The sequence below is a fragment of the Otolemur garnettii genome, unplaced genomic scaffold (genome assembly GCF_000181295.1).
Source record: "Otolemur garnettii isolate 467f Iridium unplaced genomic scaffold, OtoGar3 scaffold00043, whole genome shotgun sequence".
Classification (NCBI taxonomy): domain Eukaryota; kingdom Metazoa; phylum Chordata; class Mammalia; order Primates; family Galagidae; genus Otolemur; species Otolemur garnettii.
Genome location: NW_003852438.1, coordinates 7,760,519 through 7,777,070, shown reverse-complemented (window position 1 = coordinate 7,777,070; position 16,552 = coordinate 7,760,519). Strand labels below are relative to the sequence as shown.

The 16,552-nt window shown below is 45.6% G+C and overlaps 1 protein-coding gene across 1 annotated transcript; it reads left to right on the top strand.

Annotated features, from left to right (window-relative positions):
• The first annotated feature begins 5,327 nt into the window (after nt 1-5,327).
• Nucleotides 5,328-16,085, top strand: ATP5MC2 (ATP synthase membrane subunit c locus 2). The gene is made up of 5 exons (XM_023513582.1): nt 5,328-5,412; nt 9,230-9,298; nt 11,856-11,945; nt 12,423-12,616; nt 15,820-16,085. Exons 2-5 carry the CDS (start codon nt 9,260-9,262, stop codon nt 15,932-15,934), a joined length of 438 nt encoding a protein of 145 aa, XP_023369350.1. The 5' UTR covers nt 5,328-5,412; nt 9,230-9,259; the 3' UTR covers nt 15,935-16,085.
• Nucleotides 16,086-16,552: the final 467 nt, after the last annotated feature.

The following is a 16,552-nucleotide window of genomic DNA, read 5'->3' as shown; positions in this document are numbered from 1 at the left end:
ACAGGCGCCCGCCACAACGCCCGGCTATTTTTTTTTGGTTGCAGCCATCATTGTTGTTTGGCGGGTCGGGCTGGTAATTCGAACCCGACACCTTAGGTGTATGTGGCTGGCGCCTTAGCCCGTTGAGCTATAGGCGCTGAGCCAAGCCCAAGAGTTTTAAGTTGCTGTGAGCCACATAGACTTTGTCTCAAAAAAAAAAAGTGGAATTGGAATAGTCCTAATATAAAGAAATGATAAATGCCTGAGGTGATGAGTACCCTGATCACTCTGAATTGATTAATTAACACTGTATGCCTGTATCAAAATATCACAAGTACCCTATGAAGATATATAACTACAATGTACCCATACTGATTCAAGTGAATAATTTTTTTAAAAAACATGGTACCCCTGGGCGACACCTGTGGCTCAAGGAGTAGGGCCTGGGCCCCATGTACCAGGGGTGGCAAGTTCAAGCCCTGCCCCAGCCAAAACTGCAAAAAAAAATGGTACCCCTTGATTTTTCTAGATAGAAGTCATACTACATCCTCCACTCCAATTACTCATATAGCCTATTAAACCCTATTGTATATCATGATACATATGTACATATCTTTCTTAGTGATTAATAATTATGTTGTCTCCCTTTTATACCACTCACAATATATGGCACAATACTTTGAGCATAGTAGATTAAATAAATATTGGTTGATTATTTGAAGTCACAAGAGACAAAGGCAGACCAGAAAGGCAATGCCTATGCTACTTAATATATATTTAAAGATGAAAGAGAACTTAGAAATCATCTAATGTTCCCTACATTTTGCAGATGAGAAAGCTGAAGTCTGGAGATTTTTCTCAAAGTTACATAATTAATTAGTAGCATCCTAAAATCTAGACTTCAGATCTACCTTCCCATCCTTAGCTTTTCATAATACATCACAATGACTTTTTTTTTTTTTTTTTTGAGACAGGAGTCTCAAGCTGTTCCCCTGGATAGAATGCCATGGCATCACAGCTCACAGCAACCTCCAACTCCTGGGCTCAAGCAAGTCTCCTGCCTCAGCCTCCTAGGTAGCTGGGACCACAGGCGCCCACCACAACGCCCAGCTATTTTTTGATTGCAGCCATCATTGTTGTTTGGCAGGCCTGGGCTGGATTCGAACCCGCCACCTTGGGTGTATGTGGCTGGCGCCTTAGCCACTTGAACCACAGGCGCTGAGCCGACTTTTTATTCTCTATTCATCTGTGAGTTTTCCTTGGCTTTGGAAGGACCTTCCAATGGCAGGGATCAAATCTGTTCACATAGATACTTAATCATTGCTTCTAGGTAATATGTATGACACGTACAAGTTTCTTCATACACATTCCACCGAACTTAAATTCTTCTTCAGCAAAATCTGAGACATCCTTCTACCACCAGCTCTTCCACTCATCCTGCTGTCAGAAACCTGTATAATAGTGATCCTTTCCCTTCCTTCACCTACTGTTTTATTTCTCCAGAAGTAGGGAGGTTTACTGGTGGCTCACAGTCCTGTGTTGGGGAGCTGACTTAGCAAGGGAAAGTAAAAAAAAATAAAAATCCATCATGGGCAGTGCCTGTGGCTCAAAGGAGTAGGGCACTGGCCCCATATGCCAGAGGTGGCAGGTTCAAACCCAGCCCCGGACAAAAACTGCAAAAAAAAAAAAAAAAAAAAAAAAATCCATCAGTCCACCAGCCCATCATAGCCCAGGAGCTTGAAATTTAACAATCACAACTAAATACAGAAGCTCAAGGCTGGGCACCCATAGCTTAATGTTTAGGGCACCAGCCACTGACACCACGGCTGGTAGATTCGAACCTGGCCCCGGCCTGCTAAACCAAAAAATAAAATAAAATAAAATAATAGCAGGGCATTGTGGCAGGCGCCTATAGTCCCAGCTACTGGAAGGCTGAGGCAAGAGAATCACTTGAGCCCAAAAGTTTGAGATTGCTGTGAGCTATGACACTACAGCACTCTACCGAGGGTGACAAAGTGAGACTCCATCTCAATTTTAAAAAAATACAGAAGCTCAAGATCTAAGAATAGAGTTTATCAACAGTGCAAATCTTCAATGTGCAGAAAATTACCTGTCTAGCAGGAAAAAAGAATCCCAAAAAGTTAACACCAGATAGAACCTTAGAGATCATCTACTTCTCTTCCTGATTTTTCCAAATGAGGAAACTGGAAATTTGAGAGATGAAGTTAACTTGTACAGTTACCAACAAGTTGGTAGCAGGGCTAGGACTAGATTTCCAGTCTCCTGCCTCCAAAACAGCTGTTCTTTATGTACTGGCAACATGTGCATCTAGCAAAACATCATCATAAAGTAGCCTCATCTTAAGCCATCAGGAATGAAAAATAGACTATTCAAATCCTTCCTCTTCTCTCTGGTGACATTTTCCTTTGCATTTCTTTCTGTGTTCTCTCTCTCCTCTGTTTCTGTGAATCTCTTTGGGATTTGAAACTGAACTATGTGTGGCATGCCTGCATGATTCTCTTAATTTTTTTCTCTAAGCTACTGTTTTCCTGTCCAAAGGCGAACACATATAAGGCAATCAAGACTCTCTTGGTGACCTTTATGGAAAAGAATACTTGAAATTTCTATATGAGAGAAGCTGAGCCTCCTTCCTAGCCTATCCAGTCAATTAAAATGAGTCTCTGGCCCCTTCGAGGGTTGTTAACCAATCCTGAAAAAGGAAAGATCAATCTCATTTCTCCGTCATCGCTGTGCAGGGAGGCTGCTAACCAGTCAGAATCTGCCACTAGCAGTTATCAGAAAAACTGGCCAATCAGGCCAACCTTGTTACATGGTCTGGTAAGAAAAGAAAGGGATTGATTGGAAAGGATAGTTCTGGCTCCACACCCTTTCCTTCCTGGACCCCAGTGAGACAACGGAAGAACCTTTCCCCAAGTCCATAATTGACAGGATCCCGAGATCCTCACCTAATCTTCTCTTGGACTATCTTTTGTTGTTTTCAAATTCATTCCTCTTCTCACATACGTCCATCCAATTTTTGTAGTCTCACTGCACCCCTATGGATGTAATTTCTGTCTTCAAACCCTGTGGAACTGGCCCCCAGGATTCTCACCTTCCCCACAGATCTCTGCTCACCAGCATGTCAAATAACTTATTTTGTATGATTTACATAGGTGAGAAAGTTTTTTAAGTGATAGTTGAATCTCTTTCATGAGATACCATCTCAAGGGCCTTGCAATAAACAGTCTCCAGGGAGCAATGCAGATTTGAGTTGCAACACTCCTAACTATAATAATAAAAGTGATGATGACGGTGGTGATGATGACGCTAGCAATTATTGAACTCTCACTGGGTACCAAGTACTTTGCTAAAAGCTTCATGTACATTATCCCAATATTGGCTGTGGGGTGAGCACTATCATTATTCCCAATTTACATAGGAAAAAATCGATTTAGAGTGATTAAACAGCTTGCCCAAGGTCACACAGTGATTTGGGAACCCAGGTCTGTCTGAATCCAGAGTCATCTGTGGTATGGAGTTAAGAGAGTATTAAATGTTGCAGGCTGGATGTAATAACTTTCAGGAGGAGCCAGCTTCTCAGCCCTGGTGGATGTGAAGCTGAGAGCCTTGTTGGCGGGATGGCGGTGTCTAGGGACTTGAGGAGATAAACTCAAGTCCTTGCTAGCCTGGCGTCCCTTTTTTCCCAGCAGCATCTACACAGTATCTGGCACTGCTTGATACTTGGGTAAATACCTGTTGACTGAATCCCAAGGGTCCCTGTCCTATTCTCCACTTTGCCGCCCGCTCCAGGTGCAGTCAACAAGCAGAAGTGGACAGAGATTTGGACATTTCAAAAAACCTGAGAGAATTCTAATCGAGCCGGAACCGTGAATTTAGGAAAGGCAAAGCGTCCCCCACCCTTCTCTCCTCGCCCGCTTCTCCTATTTCTCCCCACTCCTTCCCCCTCCCTTTCAGGGGCTTAGGACCATAAAAATGCAGATGGAGGATCGGTGTGAAATAACGGGCCCATATAAATCCCTCTGCCGCCCGCCTGCAAGATGGATTGGCCGCATTGAAATTCCTCCGCGAGGATAATTAAACTCGGGGCCTCATCCGGGCAAAATTACATTCCTGTAATGGCGTCGCTCGGGGTCCCGGGAAATTGCTCCGCGGGCTTTCAGCGGCGGTTTTTATCGCCGGCCGGGGTGTGCCTGGCTGCGGCTCGCCTCTCCTCCGGGACCGTAAAGCTGCTGCCGTGATTTATCCTCCCCTTCTCCCAAATCCGATTAAATGGAGGCGCTCGGGGCCGGGCGCTGCGGGGCCGGGGAGCCGGGAGGGGCGGCGGGAAGGACGGGGCCAAGGAGGGGAGGACAAACGGCCCCACAGAGGGTGGCGGATTTGGCTTTATTTACAGCCGCGGCTTTCTTTTTATTTTTTATGGGGGTTTGGTGAGCTTTTTCCCATCGTGCATTCAAGCACGATGCCGGGGTGGCTGGGGTTTGGAACTGGGTAGGCCTTGCTGCCCTTTTCCAAAAGGGAGGTCGGGTTTTGTCGGGGAGACAAAGAGGCCTATCAGAAGAAATGACGGCCAGGAAGCCCCCCACTTCCTTCCACCAGGGGAAAAGCACGACGGAGAAGACAGGGCTTTTACGAGAGCACCTCCTGTGGGGAACTGTTAGCTCTTGCAGGTGAAACCTGGGCAGAGGCTCAGGCATCCCTGGGGTGACTTCGACTGCTTACAGGTGCCCATTATTATGAGTCTGTCCCAGGACTAGGGAAAGAGAGCTTTAGACATACTTAGCCTCTATCTCCAGCTCGGTGATGCTGGTTTTTTTCATGGCTTATCATCGGAATCAGAACAAGGAAAAGTGGGGGAAATGTGAGCCACCAGAAGCAAGTTGGACATTTTGTTGACTTTTCGCCCATTATAACGGTTTTTCATGCAGTGATGCCAGGGCCCCCGCGTAGTAGAAGGTAGGAATCCCAAGATTACACTACCATTTCCATTTTAGGTACTGAACCTCAAGCCTGACTGTATGCTATTTAACGCGAACTCTCAGTAGGGTGGTTTTGTTGGGGGTTTTTTTTGCAATGTTATTGCGCATGCTCGGAAAAGGACGCAGCTCCCAAATCCCAAATGCCATGCACACCAAACCGCAGGCCACGTTGAGGATCGGCTTACTTGGTGGAGTTGGCCTCATTTCTACAGTCAGCTCCGCCTGTAGTTTCTCCTCTCAAACGCCAGGTGGAGCAATTGGCCGGGTACCGCCACACAGCTGACTGGCGGCGCTGTGGCGCCGGGGCCGCACTCCCACATTCAACTCTCTCTATCCATGACCCACCGACTCGTTGGCCCGGGCCACGCATGCGCTGAGCTTTCCTTTCGCTATTCCCGCCCCCCGCCCCTCTCTGTCTTCTCTGCACTGGAAGCAGGTAAGGCTTTGGGGCTTCGCGCCCTCTCCGTGTCGCGCAGGCGCGCGGGGCAGCCCACCGCGTACGGATCCTTTGAGGCCCTTACCTTGTTTACTCCTACCCGGGTTCTCGCGCCCTCCCTAGCTCCCGGTGTCCCCGCGTCTTAGAACTGCCTTTTCCGAGTGCCGGTGACCTCCAAGCGCGCGGGCCTGGCGCCATCTTGGATGTCTCGTGGGGTGGGGGGAGGTACCTGGGAGCTGGCTAAAGTCAGATCCTAGAGTGTTCATTGTCAGTCCGACCCATCCCTTACAGACCCTCTTTTTTCAGATTGTCCCAATCCCCAGACTTTTACCCTATGTGAGTTTTCTCCCCTTCATTCTGACTCTTGCCTTTCTTTACCCAAGTTTCTAGACTTTGGCCCCAGGAAATCTGGTGCTCCAAGCAAGTAGTGGGGATAGTGGGTTGTATGAAGCCACCAATTCCTCTAGTCAGCACATTTCAATTTAAAAAGTAGATCATGAATTCAGTAGAAGTGACCAGAACAGCCAAAACTCCCCTTCCCATCTGGCCGTGGCTTGCGAGAGCCAAGGCAGAGAGGCAAGTGTCTTTAGAACCACTGGTTGTTTTCCAGTACCTTTCTCTTACTTCTCTGACACTGCGGTGGTGAGCTGGAAAAGACGATTTCTGTTAGAGACCGCAGGGCCGGAAGAATGGGTTAAGGCCAGACATAAGACCCTCCACCTGACACTTTTACTCTCAACGGGTTTATGAACCTCCCCATAGCCGCCGTTAAGAGGGAAAAACGGTTTAAAGAAAGGAATGGTTAAGTTAGCACTACCGTATCTCTGACACATCTACACTGATGAAGAAACCCATGATAATTAGAAGCCTTGATTCTGGATAGTGCCTTTGCCCCAAGTTGTAGGCAACCATTTGCACACTGGACACGTTTAGGTGGCTGGTGGGAGGGGCTGCACTTTGTGCAGGCTCTCTTAATTGCCACTCATTTTTGTGGGCCATGCCAGCACTACATTAAGCTCTTTACATATATTAATTGTAAATGAGCAAATTTATTCCTTCTAAGAACTACATTTTACAAATGATAATGAGATCTAATTGCTTTGGGAAAAAGCCCTTTTCTAAAAGATTTAAAGAAGTATTGGATTTTGGCCCAAGAAATCCTGAATATTGGGCAACAGAATTGGGCTAGAGTTATATAGGAAGAAATCAGAGTTCTAGACAGAGTGACATTGTGTGTTCATAGGATAAAGGAAATTGTTGTAGACAGAACAAAAGTTGAAGACATATATTAAAAGTAACTAATATCGGCTCAGTGCCTGTGGCTCAAGTCGCTAAGGCGCCAGCCACATAACACCTAAGGTGATGGGTTCGAGTCCAGCCCGGGCCTGCCAAACAACAATGATGGCTGCAACCAAGAAATAGCCGGGCGTTGTGGCGGGGCGCCTGTGGTCTCAGCTACTTGGGAGGCTGAGGCAGGAGACTCGCTTGAGCCCAGGAGTTGGAGGTTGCTGTGAACTGTAATGCCATGGCACTCTACCCAGGGCTGTGAGCTGTAATGCCACGGCTCTTTACCCAGGGGGATAGCTTGAGGCTTTGTCTCAAAAAAAAAAAAATAAAATAAAATAACTAATATCCTGCCCGCCAAACAATGATGGCTGAAACAGAAAAATAGCCGGGCATTGTGGCGGGCGCCTGTGGTCCCAGCTACTTGGGAGGCAGAGGCAAGAGACTTGCTTGAGCCCAGAAGTTGGAGGTTGCTGTGAGCTATGATGCCATGCCTCTCTACCCAGGGGGATAGCTTGAGGCTCTGTCTAAAAAAAAAAAAAAAGTAATAACCTAGGGCTGGGCACAGTGCCTCACACCAATAATCCTAGCACTCTGGGGGCCGAAGTGGGTGGATTGCCTGAGCTCACAGGTTCAAGACTAGCCTGAGCAAGAGCCAGACCCCATCTCTAAAAAGAGCTGGGTGTTGTGGCGAGCACCTGTAGTCCCAGCTACTTGGGAGGCTGAAGGCAGGAGGATCACTTGAGTAAGAGTTTGACACCATAGCATTACCGAGGGCGACAAAGTGAAACTCTGTCTCAAAAAAAAGTAAGATCCTATATTCAGAAGTATAACCTGGGACGATTTGAGTTCAATTCATGTATATGGAAGTGGCAGTTTGACAGGTTTAAGCATTCACTAAGTATTTCAGCCTGTGGCCTGTAAGAAAGCGTGTTAACACATTGCTAACCAGTTACCTGGAAACATGGATAGTTTCTAGGCAAAAAATGCTGGCCAAGGGAGAGGCTCAAATGGCTGGGTGCAGTAGCTCATGCCTGTAATCCCAGTACTTTGGAAGTTGGGTGGCTGAGGCAGGAGGGTCACTTGAGGCCAGAAGTTGAGACCAACCTGTGCAACATACAGAGACCCTGTCTCTAAAAAAAAAAAAAAATTAAAAACTGGGCATTGTGGCAGGTGCCAGTTGTCCCAGCTACTTCAGATGCTGCAGCAGGAGGAATGCTCAAGCCTAAGAGCTTGAGATTACACAGTGAGCTGTCATCAGGCCACTGTACTCCAGTCTGGGCAATAGAGCTAGACTCCATCTCTTTAAAAAAAAAAAAATCTGAGTTCAAGACCTGCTTCTACCACTACCATAGTTTCAAGATGGTGCTACTGTAGTTAAGTGTGCCTAATAATCGTTTGGGAAATACAGAGCACTTGGGCCTTAGCCCCAGAGATCTTGACCAGGAAGGGCAAATGTCGGGCCCAAGAATAATGCATATACCACCCATGTTCCCAAATAATTTTGGTTTAGATAGGCTTCTCACTTCACTTGGAGAAACCTTGCCTTTATGTCTTTAACTTGCCCTCTTGTCTCAGGTAAGTTCAGTACTACCAACTTACAACCTACAGAGTACCAGGCCTTGTTTAGATCTTGGGGATACCCAGTTTAGTACTCCATAGTATGATAGTGGGCAACAAATAGTTTAATAACCATTTCTAAACATAGTAGAGCTCCTCATTGATCTGCTTCATCCTTTAATTAATATAGGAAATTGAAGTGTTTTGAGGAATCATGTTCTTCCAGGTAATTCATTAAAGATTGCTAGAGATTTTCTGGTATCATATTAACAAATATCTTCCAAGACTAAAGACTCTTAGTCTTTAAAGCACAAGTTTTTAAGGCCAGACAGTAAAATCCTGAGAATAGTTCTTTTTAAATAAATTCAGAAAAACTTAGGCAAAGGACTCTCTGGAAAAATTTCTTTGACAACCTCAAATCATGAGGCTAAGGAAATGGTCCTAAAGCTGTTACCAGGTGACTACTTATTCAGACTAGGGGAAGTCGCTAGATTGTAAGGAAACTATGGAACTTGTGTGACATTTCTGGAGGAAAATGATGACTTGAGGGTTTTAATTCCACCTGTGCTCATGACTTAACATCAATCACTCCGGCTTGGCGCCTGTGGCTCAAGTGGCTAAGGTGCCAGCCACATACACCTAAGGTGGTGGGTTCGAATCCAGCCCAGGCCCACCAAAAAACAATGATGGCTGCAACCAAAAAAAAAAATAGCCAGGTGTTGTGGTGGTCCCAGCAACTTGGGAGGCGGAGGCAGGAGACTCGCTTGAGCCCAGGAGTTGGAGGTTGCTGTGAGCTATGCCACGGCACTCGACCCAGGGGGACAGCTTGAGGCTCTGTCTCAAAAAAAAAAAAAAAAAAATCAATCACTCCACTCTCTAGACCAGTTAAGGTTTCTGGAGCACCTCTGGTTCTAATAAGGATGTAGTTTAGTGAGCAAGGACAGTGTTTACAATGCTGCTTCTGTAATTCCAGCTTTCCTGCCAAAGCCCCTCACCCCCGAAAATGTACGCCTGCTCAAAGTTCATCTCCACCCTCTCCTTGGTGAGTACCTACTTTTTCCATGATAGCACAAGTAGGTGCCAATCTTGTCTCTTCCTTAGTATCAGACCTTGTTCTTCTAGAGGAGGGTGAATGAGATTCTTGGGAGAGAAGGCCCTATGCTGTGTAGCCTAACAGGAAAGTGAGTGATTGCTAGATGCTCCCTTGCCCCGTAGCCCTAAGCAGCCAGTTAACTGCTCTTATCCACCCATCATCGGTATTGATAAGAATTTAAACCAAAATTAGGTTATTCCTGATTCTGAAGGTCTATGTTCCTTGTAAACTGGAACCCAGCCAAGGTGGTAAACATAAAGTAGATTATATAACTTAGGCTAAGCATGCACTGTGTATAGGATCTTGTCCTGAGTAAGCCATAGCTAGGAGTTCATTTGATATTTAAATGCAGGAGGAAAACTAAAATACACATAAATACATACTGGAAAAATCGGAAGAACATGGAAGAAATTAAAAATTACTATAGTGGAGGCAATTGGTTCATCCGTAAGTTAAAAAGGAGTGCGGGCAGCACCTGTGGCTCAAAGTAGGGCGCCAGCCCCATACGCTGGAGGTACTGGGTTCAAACCCAGCCCTGGCTGAAAACTACAAAAGAAAAAAAAGGAGTGCTACTGGGCCAGTGCCTGTGGCTCAGTGAGTAGGGCACCGGCCCCATATACCTAGGGTGGCGAGTTTGAACCCAGCCCCTGCCAAACTGCAACCAAAAAATAGCTAGGTGTTGTGGTGAGTGCCTGTAGTCCAGCTACTTGGGAGACTGAAGCAAGAGTATCACCTAAGCCCAAGAGCTAGAGGTTGCTGTAAGCTATGATGCCACGGCACTCTACCAGGGGTGACAAAGTGAGACTCTGTCTCTTAAAAAAAAAAAAAAAAAAAAAGGAGTAATACTGTTAGTGCTATTAATAGGTACCGTTTATTGAGCACTTACCAAGTGCCTAGAACTGAATTTCTATACAGTTTGTGTATATTGTAATCTCATTTATTCTTCAAATCTGCCCTGAGATAATATTGTTCCCATTTGATGAGAATGCAGGCTTAGAAAGATTTAAGTGACTTTCTGAGTGCGGTGGCTCATGCCTATAATCCCAGCATTGTGGGAGGCTGAGCCAGGAGGATTGCTTGAGCTCAGGAGTTCAAGGCTTGTCTGAGTGAGAGTAAGACCCCAACTCATGAAAAAAATGGAAAACCCAGCCAGGTACCTGTAATCCCAGCAGCTTTGGAGACTGAGGCAGCAGGATGCCCACATTCTGAGTCTGAGGTTGCAGTGAGCTACGACGCCATTGCACCTGCTCAGGGCATAGGGTAGAACTCTGTCTCGAAAATATATATATTTAAGAGACTTGTCCAGAGATCACACAGCTAATAGGGAGTTAAGATTTGAGTGTGGGCTGGGTACAGTAGTTCACATCTATAACCCCTAGCATGCTGGGAGGCTGACACAGGAGGATTGTTTGAGTTCAGGAGTTTGAAACTAGTCTGAGCAACAGTGAGATCTCATCTGTACTAGAAATAGAAAAATTATAGCCAGTCATTGTGGTAGGCACCTGTAGTCCCAGCTACTTGGGAGCCTGAAGCAGGAGGATTGCTTGAAGCCAGGAGTTTGAGATTGCTATGAGCTAGGCTGAGACCAGAGCACTGTAGCCTGGGGCAACAGAGTAAGACTCTGACTCAAAAAAAAGATCTGAATTCCAGTCAGTCTAACTCTCCATGCTGGCTGTTAACCACTGTGCTATCTGTTTTTGGAGGTACTGGCTTTGTGGTTAGTCAGAAAAGGCTACCAAAAGGGGGTAAATTTTGAGCCTGGATCTTTGCACCTATTTTCCAGAAAGTGTGTTCAGGGAAAGATGCCCAGTTGTGGGCTTCCTTCTTGTGGGCCTGCCATTACTGATACAGTTGGTCGCCAGCTTAGTTTAACTTAAGAGTTTTTTGACTCTTAATGATGATATAAAAGTGGTATGCATTTACTAGGAACCATACTTCTAATTAAGAATTTTGATCTCTCCCCAGGCTAGTGATATGCAGTATGGTACTCTACAGTGTACTGTGCTGCCATATGATTTTGCCCAGTTAATGTAAGCATTTTAAGCACATTTAAGGTTAGGCTAGGCTAAACCATAATGTTTGCTAGGTTTGGTGGATTTGAATGCATTTTCAACTTCTGGTGAATTTATCAGGCCATAACCCCATGATAAGTTGAGGAAAGTCTGTCTATCTGTGTGTATGTATATATCTCCTTTGTTTAGTGAAGCAAATGTTTCTGAGGCTTAGATTTCTTACTCTCAAGGGCTGTAAGAGGGTATTGCAAGAGTGGATAAAGTAATCCATTCTGGCCCAAAAGGAAGTAGACTTGCTTTCCTTAAAGTAAAGCCCAAGAAGCAAGAGAAGTGACATGGTTCTTGAATCTAGACTTTGCTAAAAGTAGGAAAGCGTGATCTAAGATTCTGATTTAAGCGTGAGAATGGAAAGGGCATCAGAGGAGAGGAGATCATTTCTGATGATGTAATAACTTGACATCCACGACCTTCCTGCCCTGTGTCATCCCTGCTAGGTCAGGAGCACCTCTCAGCTGCTGAGCCGACCACTCTCTGTGGTGGTGCTGAAGCGACCAGAGACACGGACACGGACACGGACAGATGAGGTACCTTTCTGTTCATTTGGGACTGTGGCTTTGGGGTGAGGGCTGGGGAGGGTTACCTGCCAGAACCAGCAGGGGGAGTGCTGGGGACACAGACTAAAATTAGTGAAGTGTAAAGGCCATTGGCTTTAGGTGGAGATGGAAGACAGTTAAGACAAACGTGTATTCTGGTGCTCCAGCTTTTGCCAGTGGCAACACAAGCCCATATGTGCTACTGCTAACTTGGCCTAGTCTACTGACTTCAGTTGGGAGCATCTAGTCTCAGGAAGATGGATGTCTTGGGGCACCAGAAATTGGCCCAGGGCCTCAGGTTAGGCCACACCTGAATTGTGAAGGCATTTGAAGTCTACCTCCTGCTTTGAAAGGTTCTTTGCTAGCATTTGAGAGTTGCCAGGGATCAGACAGCATAAAGGGTTTTTAAGTTTCCAAAGCAAAATTGTTTCAAAAAAACTTTACCTTCTACCTGCCTCTGATTCACAGAGCTTCAGCATCTTGGCAGCCTCACGTTCCCTGACCTCACTTGTCCCTAGCCGCAGCTTCCAAACCAGTCCTGTTTCAAGGGACATCGACACAGCAGCCAAGTTCATTGGGGCCGGGGCTGCCACAGTTGGTGTGGCTGGCTCTGGGGCTGGGATTGGAACTGTGTTTGGGAGCCTCATCATTGGTTATGCCAGGTAAGATATGTTAAACCTTTTACTGGCTCTTTATGCTTTCCAAAGGTCTGGGCAGAAATATTTGGGGGTTGGCTGGGTGCAGTGGCTCACGCCTGTAATCCTAACACTCTGGGAGACTGAGGCAGGTAGATTGCTTGAGCTCAGGAGTTTGAGACCAGCCTGAGCAAGAGTGAGACCCCATCTCTACTAAAAGTACAAAAATTAGCTGGGTATTGTCTCAGCTACTTGGGAGGCTGGGGTGGGAGGATGTCCTGAACCCAGGAGTTTGAGGTTGCTGTGAGCTAGGCTGTTGCCATGTCACTCTAGCTTGGGCTACAGAGTCTGAGTCTGTTCCACATAAAGAAATATTTGGGGGTCTATATACTATGCTGTATAGTAGTTATTAGCTACATGCAACTATTTTGAATTTAAATCTTAATTAAAAATACATACAATTTAGGTTTTTAGTCACACCATATTTTAAGAGCTTAGGAACCATAGGTGGCTGGAGACTACTATATTCAACAGTGTAGCTATAAAATGTTTATATTGTTGAAGAAAGTTCTATGAACAGCTTTGGTCTAGAGCAGAGATTGGCAGACTAAGGTCAATTTTTGTGTGGTTAGGCTAAGAATTTTTTCTTTATTTTTAAAAGGATTGTTTTGTTTGTTTGGTTTTAGTTTTTGTTTTGAGACGGAGTCTCACTCTGTTCCCTGGGCTAAAAGTGCAGTGGTGTCATCGTAGCTCACTGTAGTCTCCAGCTCCTAGGCTAAAGGGATCCTTTTGTCTCATCCTCTTAAGTAGCTGGAACTGCAGGTACCTGCCACCAAGCCTAGCTAATTATTTTATTGTTTGTAGGGACAAGGTTTTGCTATTACCCAGGCTTTAAATTTTTTTTTTAAGGTAATAGAGCCCATACCTGGCTCCTAAAGGCTAAAATATTTACTGTCTGGTTCTTTACAGAAAATTTGCCATCCCATTCTATAGCCTCAGTGAACAGGGCTTACTGTTTGGGGGAGGGGGGTTGGTTGGTTGGTTTGTTTGTTTGTTTTGAGACAATCTTGTTCTGTTACCCTGAGTACAATTTGAATTTAAATTCAAATTAGTGGCAGTGTAGCTCACAGCAGCCTCAAACTCTTAGACTCAAGTGATCCTCTTACCTCAGCCTCTCAAGTAGTTGGGACTATAGATACCCCTGACAAAACGCCTGGCTATGTTTTCTTTCGGTTTTTTTTTTTTTTTTTTTTTTTTCACAGATCCTCAAGCTGTGCCCCTGGGTAGAGTGCCATGGCATCACAGCTCATAGTAACCTCCAACTCCTGGGCTCAAGCAAGTCTCCCACCTCAGCCTCCCAAGTAGCTGGGACCACAGGCACTCGCCACAACGCCTGGCTATTTTTTGGTTGCAGGCGTCATTGTTGTTTGGTGGGCCCGGCCTGGATTTAAACCCACCACCTTAGGTGTATGTGGCTGGTGCCTTAGCCACTTGAGCCACAGGCGCCAAGCCATGCTTTCTATTTTTTAGTAGAGACAGGGTCTCACTCTTGCCCAGTGTGGTTTCCCAACTCCTGAGCTCAAGTGATCCATCTGCCTCAGCCTCCCTAAGTGCTAGGATTACAGGCATGAGCCACTGTGCCTGGCCCATAGTGGCTTACTATTTTCCCCATCTCTGGGAATTTCCCCATCACTCCTGGGAAAACAGGCTCTACAGCCAGCCCTTGCTACCTGACACCTGGGACTATTTAGTCTCCACCAACTTTGGACAACACACTGTTAGAGCTGAATTAATCCTTAAGAGACCAGCAAGTTCTCTTAATGTCTTTGGGGAAATAGATGTTTTTTAGGATGTGTATTTCAAAAGAATTCTGTGGCTCAAGTGGCTAAGGCGCCAGCCACATACACCTAAGGTGGTGGGTTCGAGTCCAGCCCGGGCCGCCAAACAACAAATGATGGCTGCAACCAAGAAAAAAAATAGCCAGGCATTGTAGCGGGCACCTATGGTCCCAGCTACTTGGGAGGCTGAGGCAGGAGATTTGCTTGAGCCCAGGAGTTGGAGGTTGCTGTGAGCTGTGATCCTATGGCACTCTACCCAGGGGGACAGCTTGAGGCTCTGTCTCAAAAAATAAAAATAAAAAAGAATTCTGTATCCACAATTCTGTTAAAAGCTGGTGGTGCTTTACCTTAACCACCAAGACTTCCAGAGGTGTCAGGTTAAATGAAATAACAAATTAATATATTGAATTTCAAAGTTGGAGGTAGACCCTTTTTCCTATTTTAACTCATATCATAAACCCCACAAACCATGCATAGCTTTTTAAAGCCTAAACTCTTACTGTTTTCAAAGGAGAGAATATAGTCTGTCCCTCTGACTCTTGTGTCCTAAGGAACAGTGTTTTTCTAATTGTGTTCTATCAAGCCCAGGGATTCTGAAGATGTACCCAGAGGCCAAACAAGCCTTTAAAATGTCCCACTTTTGTACCATTGCAGTTTGGCTTTTGTATGTTTGCTATTTTGGGGTCATGCTGCTTGAAGTGTGACAACACTGCTCCAGATAGACTCTGTTCTGGATGCTTCCGCCATCCTGTTTAGACTCCAGATATTAAGTGTCCAGGCTGAGAGGTCTTAAGTTATGGTAATGATAACTTAGCACAAGAAAAGGTAATGATTTTTTTACTTCTTTTTTGTTCTTTTATCAGAAGATAGTGATTGTCCCTGGGCCACATTACACAGTTGTAGATTGTCCATTCACTGCTCATTCAGTTCCTGTGGAGCCCTTGATGCTTCAGGACAAGGATTTGGGCATGATGATGTCACCCCGAAAGGCTTGCTTCCTTTTTTTTTTTCTTTTTCTTTTTTTTTGAGACAGTCTCACTGTGTTGCCCTCAGAATGTGTGGTATCACAGCTCTCAACAACCTCAAACTCTAGGGCTTAAGTGATTCTATTGCCTCAGCCTCCCAAGTAGCTGGGACTTACAGGCACCTGCCACAGTGCCGGGCTATTTTTTTGTTGTTGGTTGTTTGTTTAGCAGGCTTGGGCCAGATTTGAACCTACCAGCCCCGGTGCATGTAGCCAGTGCCCTAACTGCTGAACTACGAGCACTGAGCCCAGAAAGACTCTTTAAATAAGACCATCTTGAAGAGGGGAATTATCCCTCAGTCTACCTAAGATGTATGTCCTTCTCTTTGTGTGAACTAGAAATTCAGTCTTTTTTCCTCTTCTCCCAGGAACCCTTCTCTGAAGCAACAGCTCTTCTCCTACGCCATTCTGGGCTTTGCCCTCTCAGAGGCCATGGGGCTCTTTTGCCTGATGGTGGCCTTTCTCATCCTCTTCGCCATGTGAAGGAGCCGTCTCCATCTCCCATAGTTCTTTCTCCTGTGTCTTGTCTGCCCTGTGTATTCTTTTCCTATACCTCCCCAGGCAGCCTGGGGAAAGTGGTTGGCTCAGGGTTTGACAGAAGAAAGGTAAATAAATACTGTATTAATAAGATGTTTCTTGAGTCTCCTGTGTATATTTCTTTCCACAGTTGGCTGAGTGCCTTGGTGAGCATACAAGGCCCAGAGGGTGGTGATGGATCTAAACTCAATATGGCTCGCCTGGGCCCACTTGTTCTTAATTCTGTTTCAGCAAAGCTTCATTCAATACACACAGCTCTCCTTTTTAATAATTTTCACCTAGCATGGCTTGCTACTTGCCTTGGAGGTTAGGGGTCAGTAGCAACTTACAGTGCTGACTTAAAATGTTGATTAATGCGCTTTCTGTCCAACTGTCCTGGTTTAAGACCTCATTGTCACCCACCTGGTCTATTTTAATAACCTCTTCTGCTTTCAGTTTCTTCCCTCTAACATTTACTGCTGCCTACCAGTGGCAGGTGATCCTCTTTAAGCATAAGAACTAGTTTTGTAGCTCGGCGCCTATAGCTCAACCGGCTAAGGCGCCAGCCACGTACACCTAAGGTGG

Excerpts from the sequence above, each read along its gene's own strand:
- ATP5MC2 (XM_023513582.1), top strand. The coding sequence starts at position 9,260 with ATGTACGCCTGCTCAAAGTTCATCTCCACCCTCTCCTTG. Across the intron at positions 9,299-11,855 it reads TCATCTCCACCCTCTCCTTG|GTCAGGAGCACCTCTCAGCT; the intron begins GTGAGTACCTAC and ends CATCCCTGCTAG. Across the intron at positions 12,617-15,819 it reads CTCATCATTGGTTATGCCAG|GAACCCTTCTCTGAAGCAAC; the intron begins GTAAGATATGTT and ends CTCTTCTCCCAG.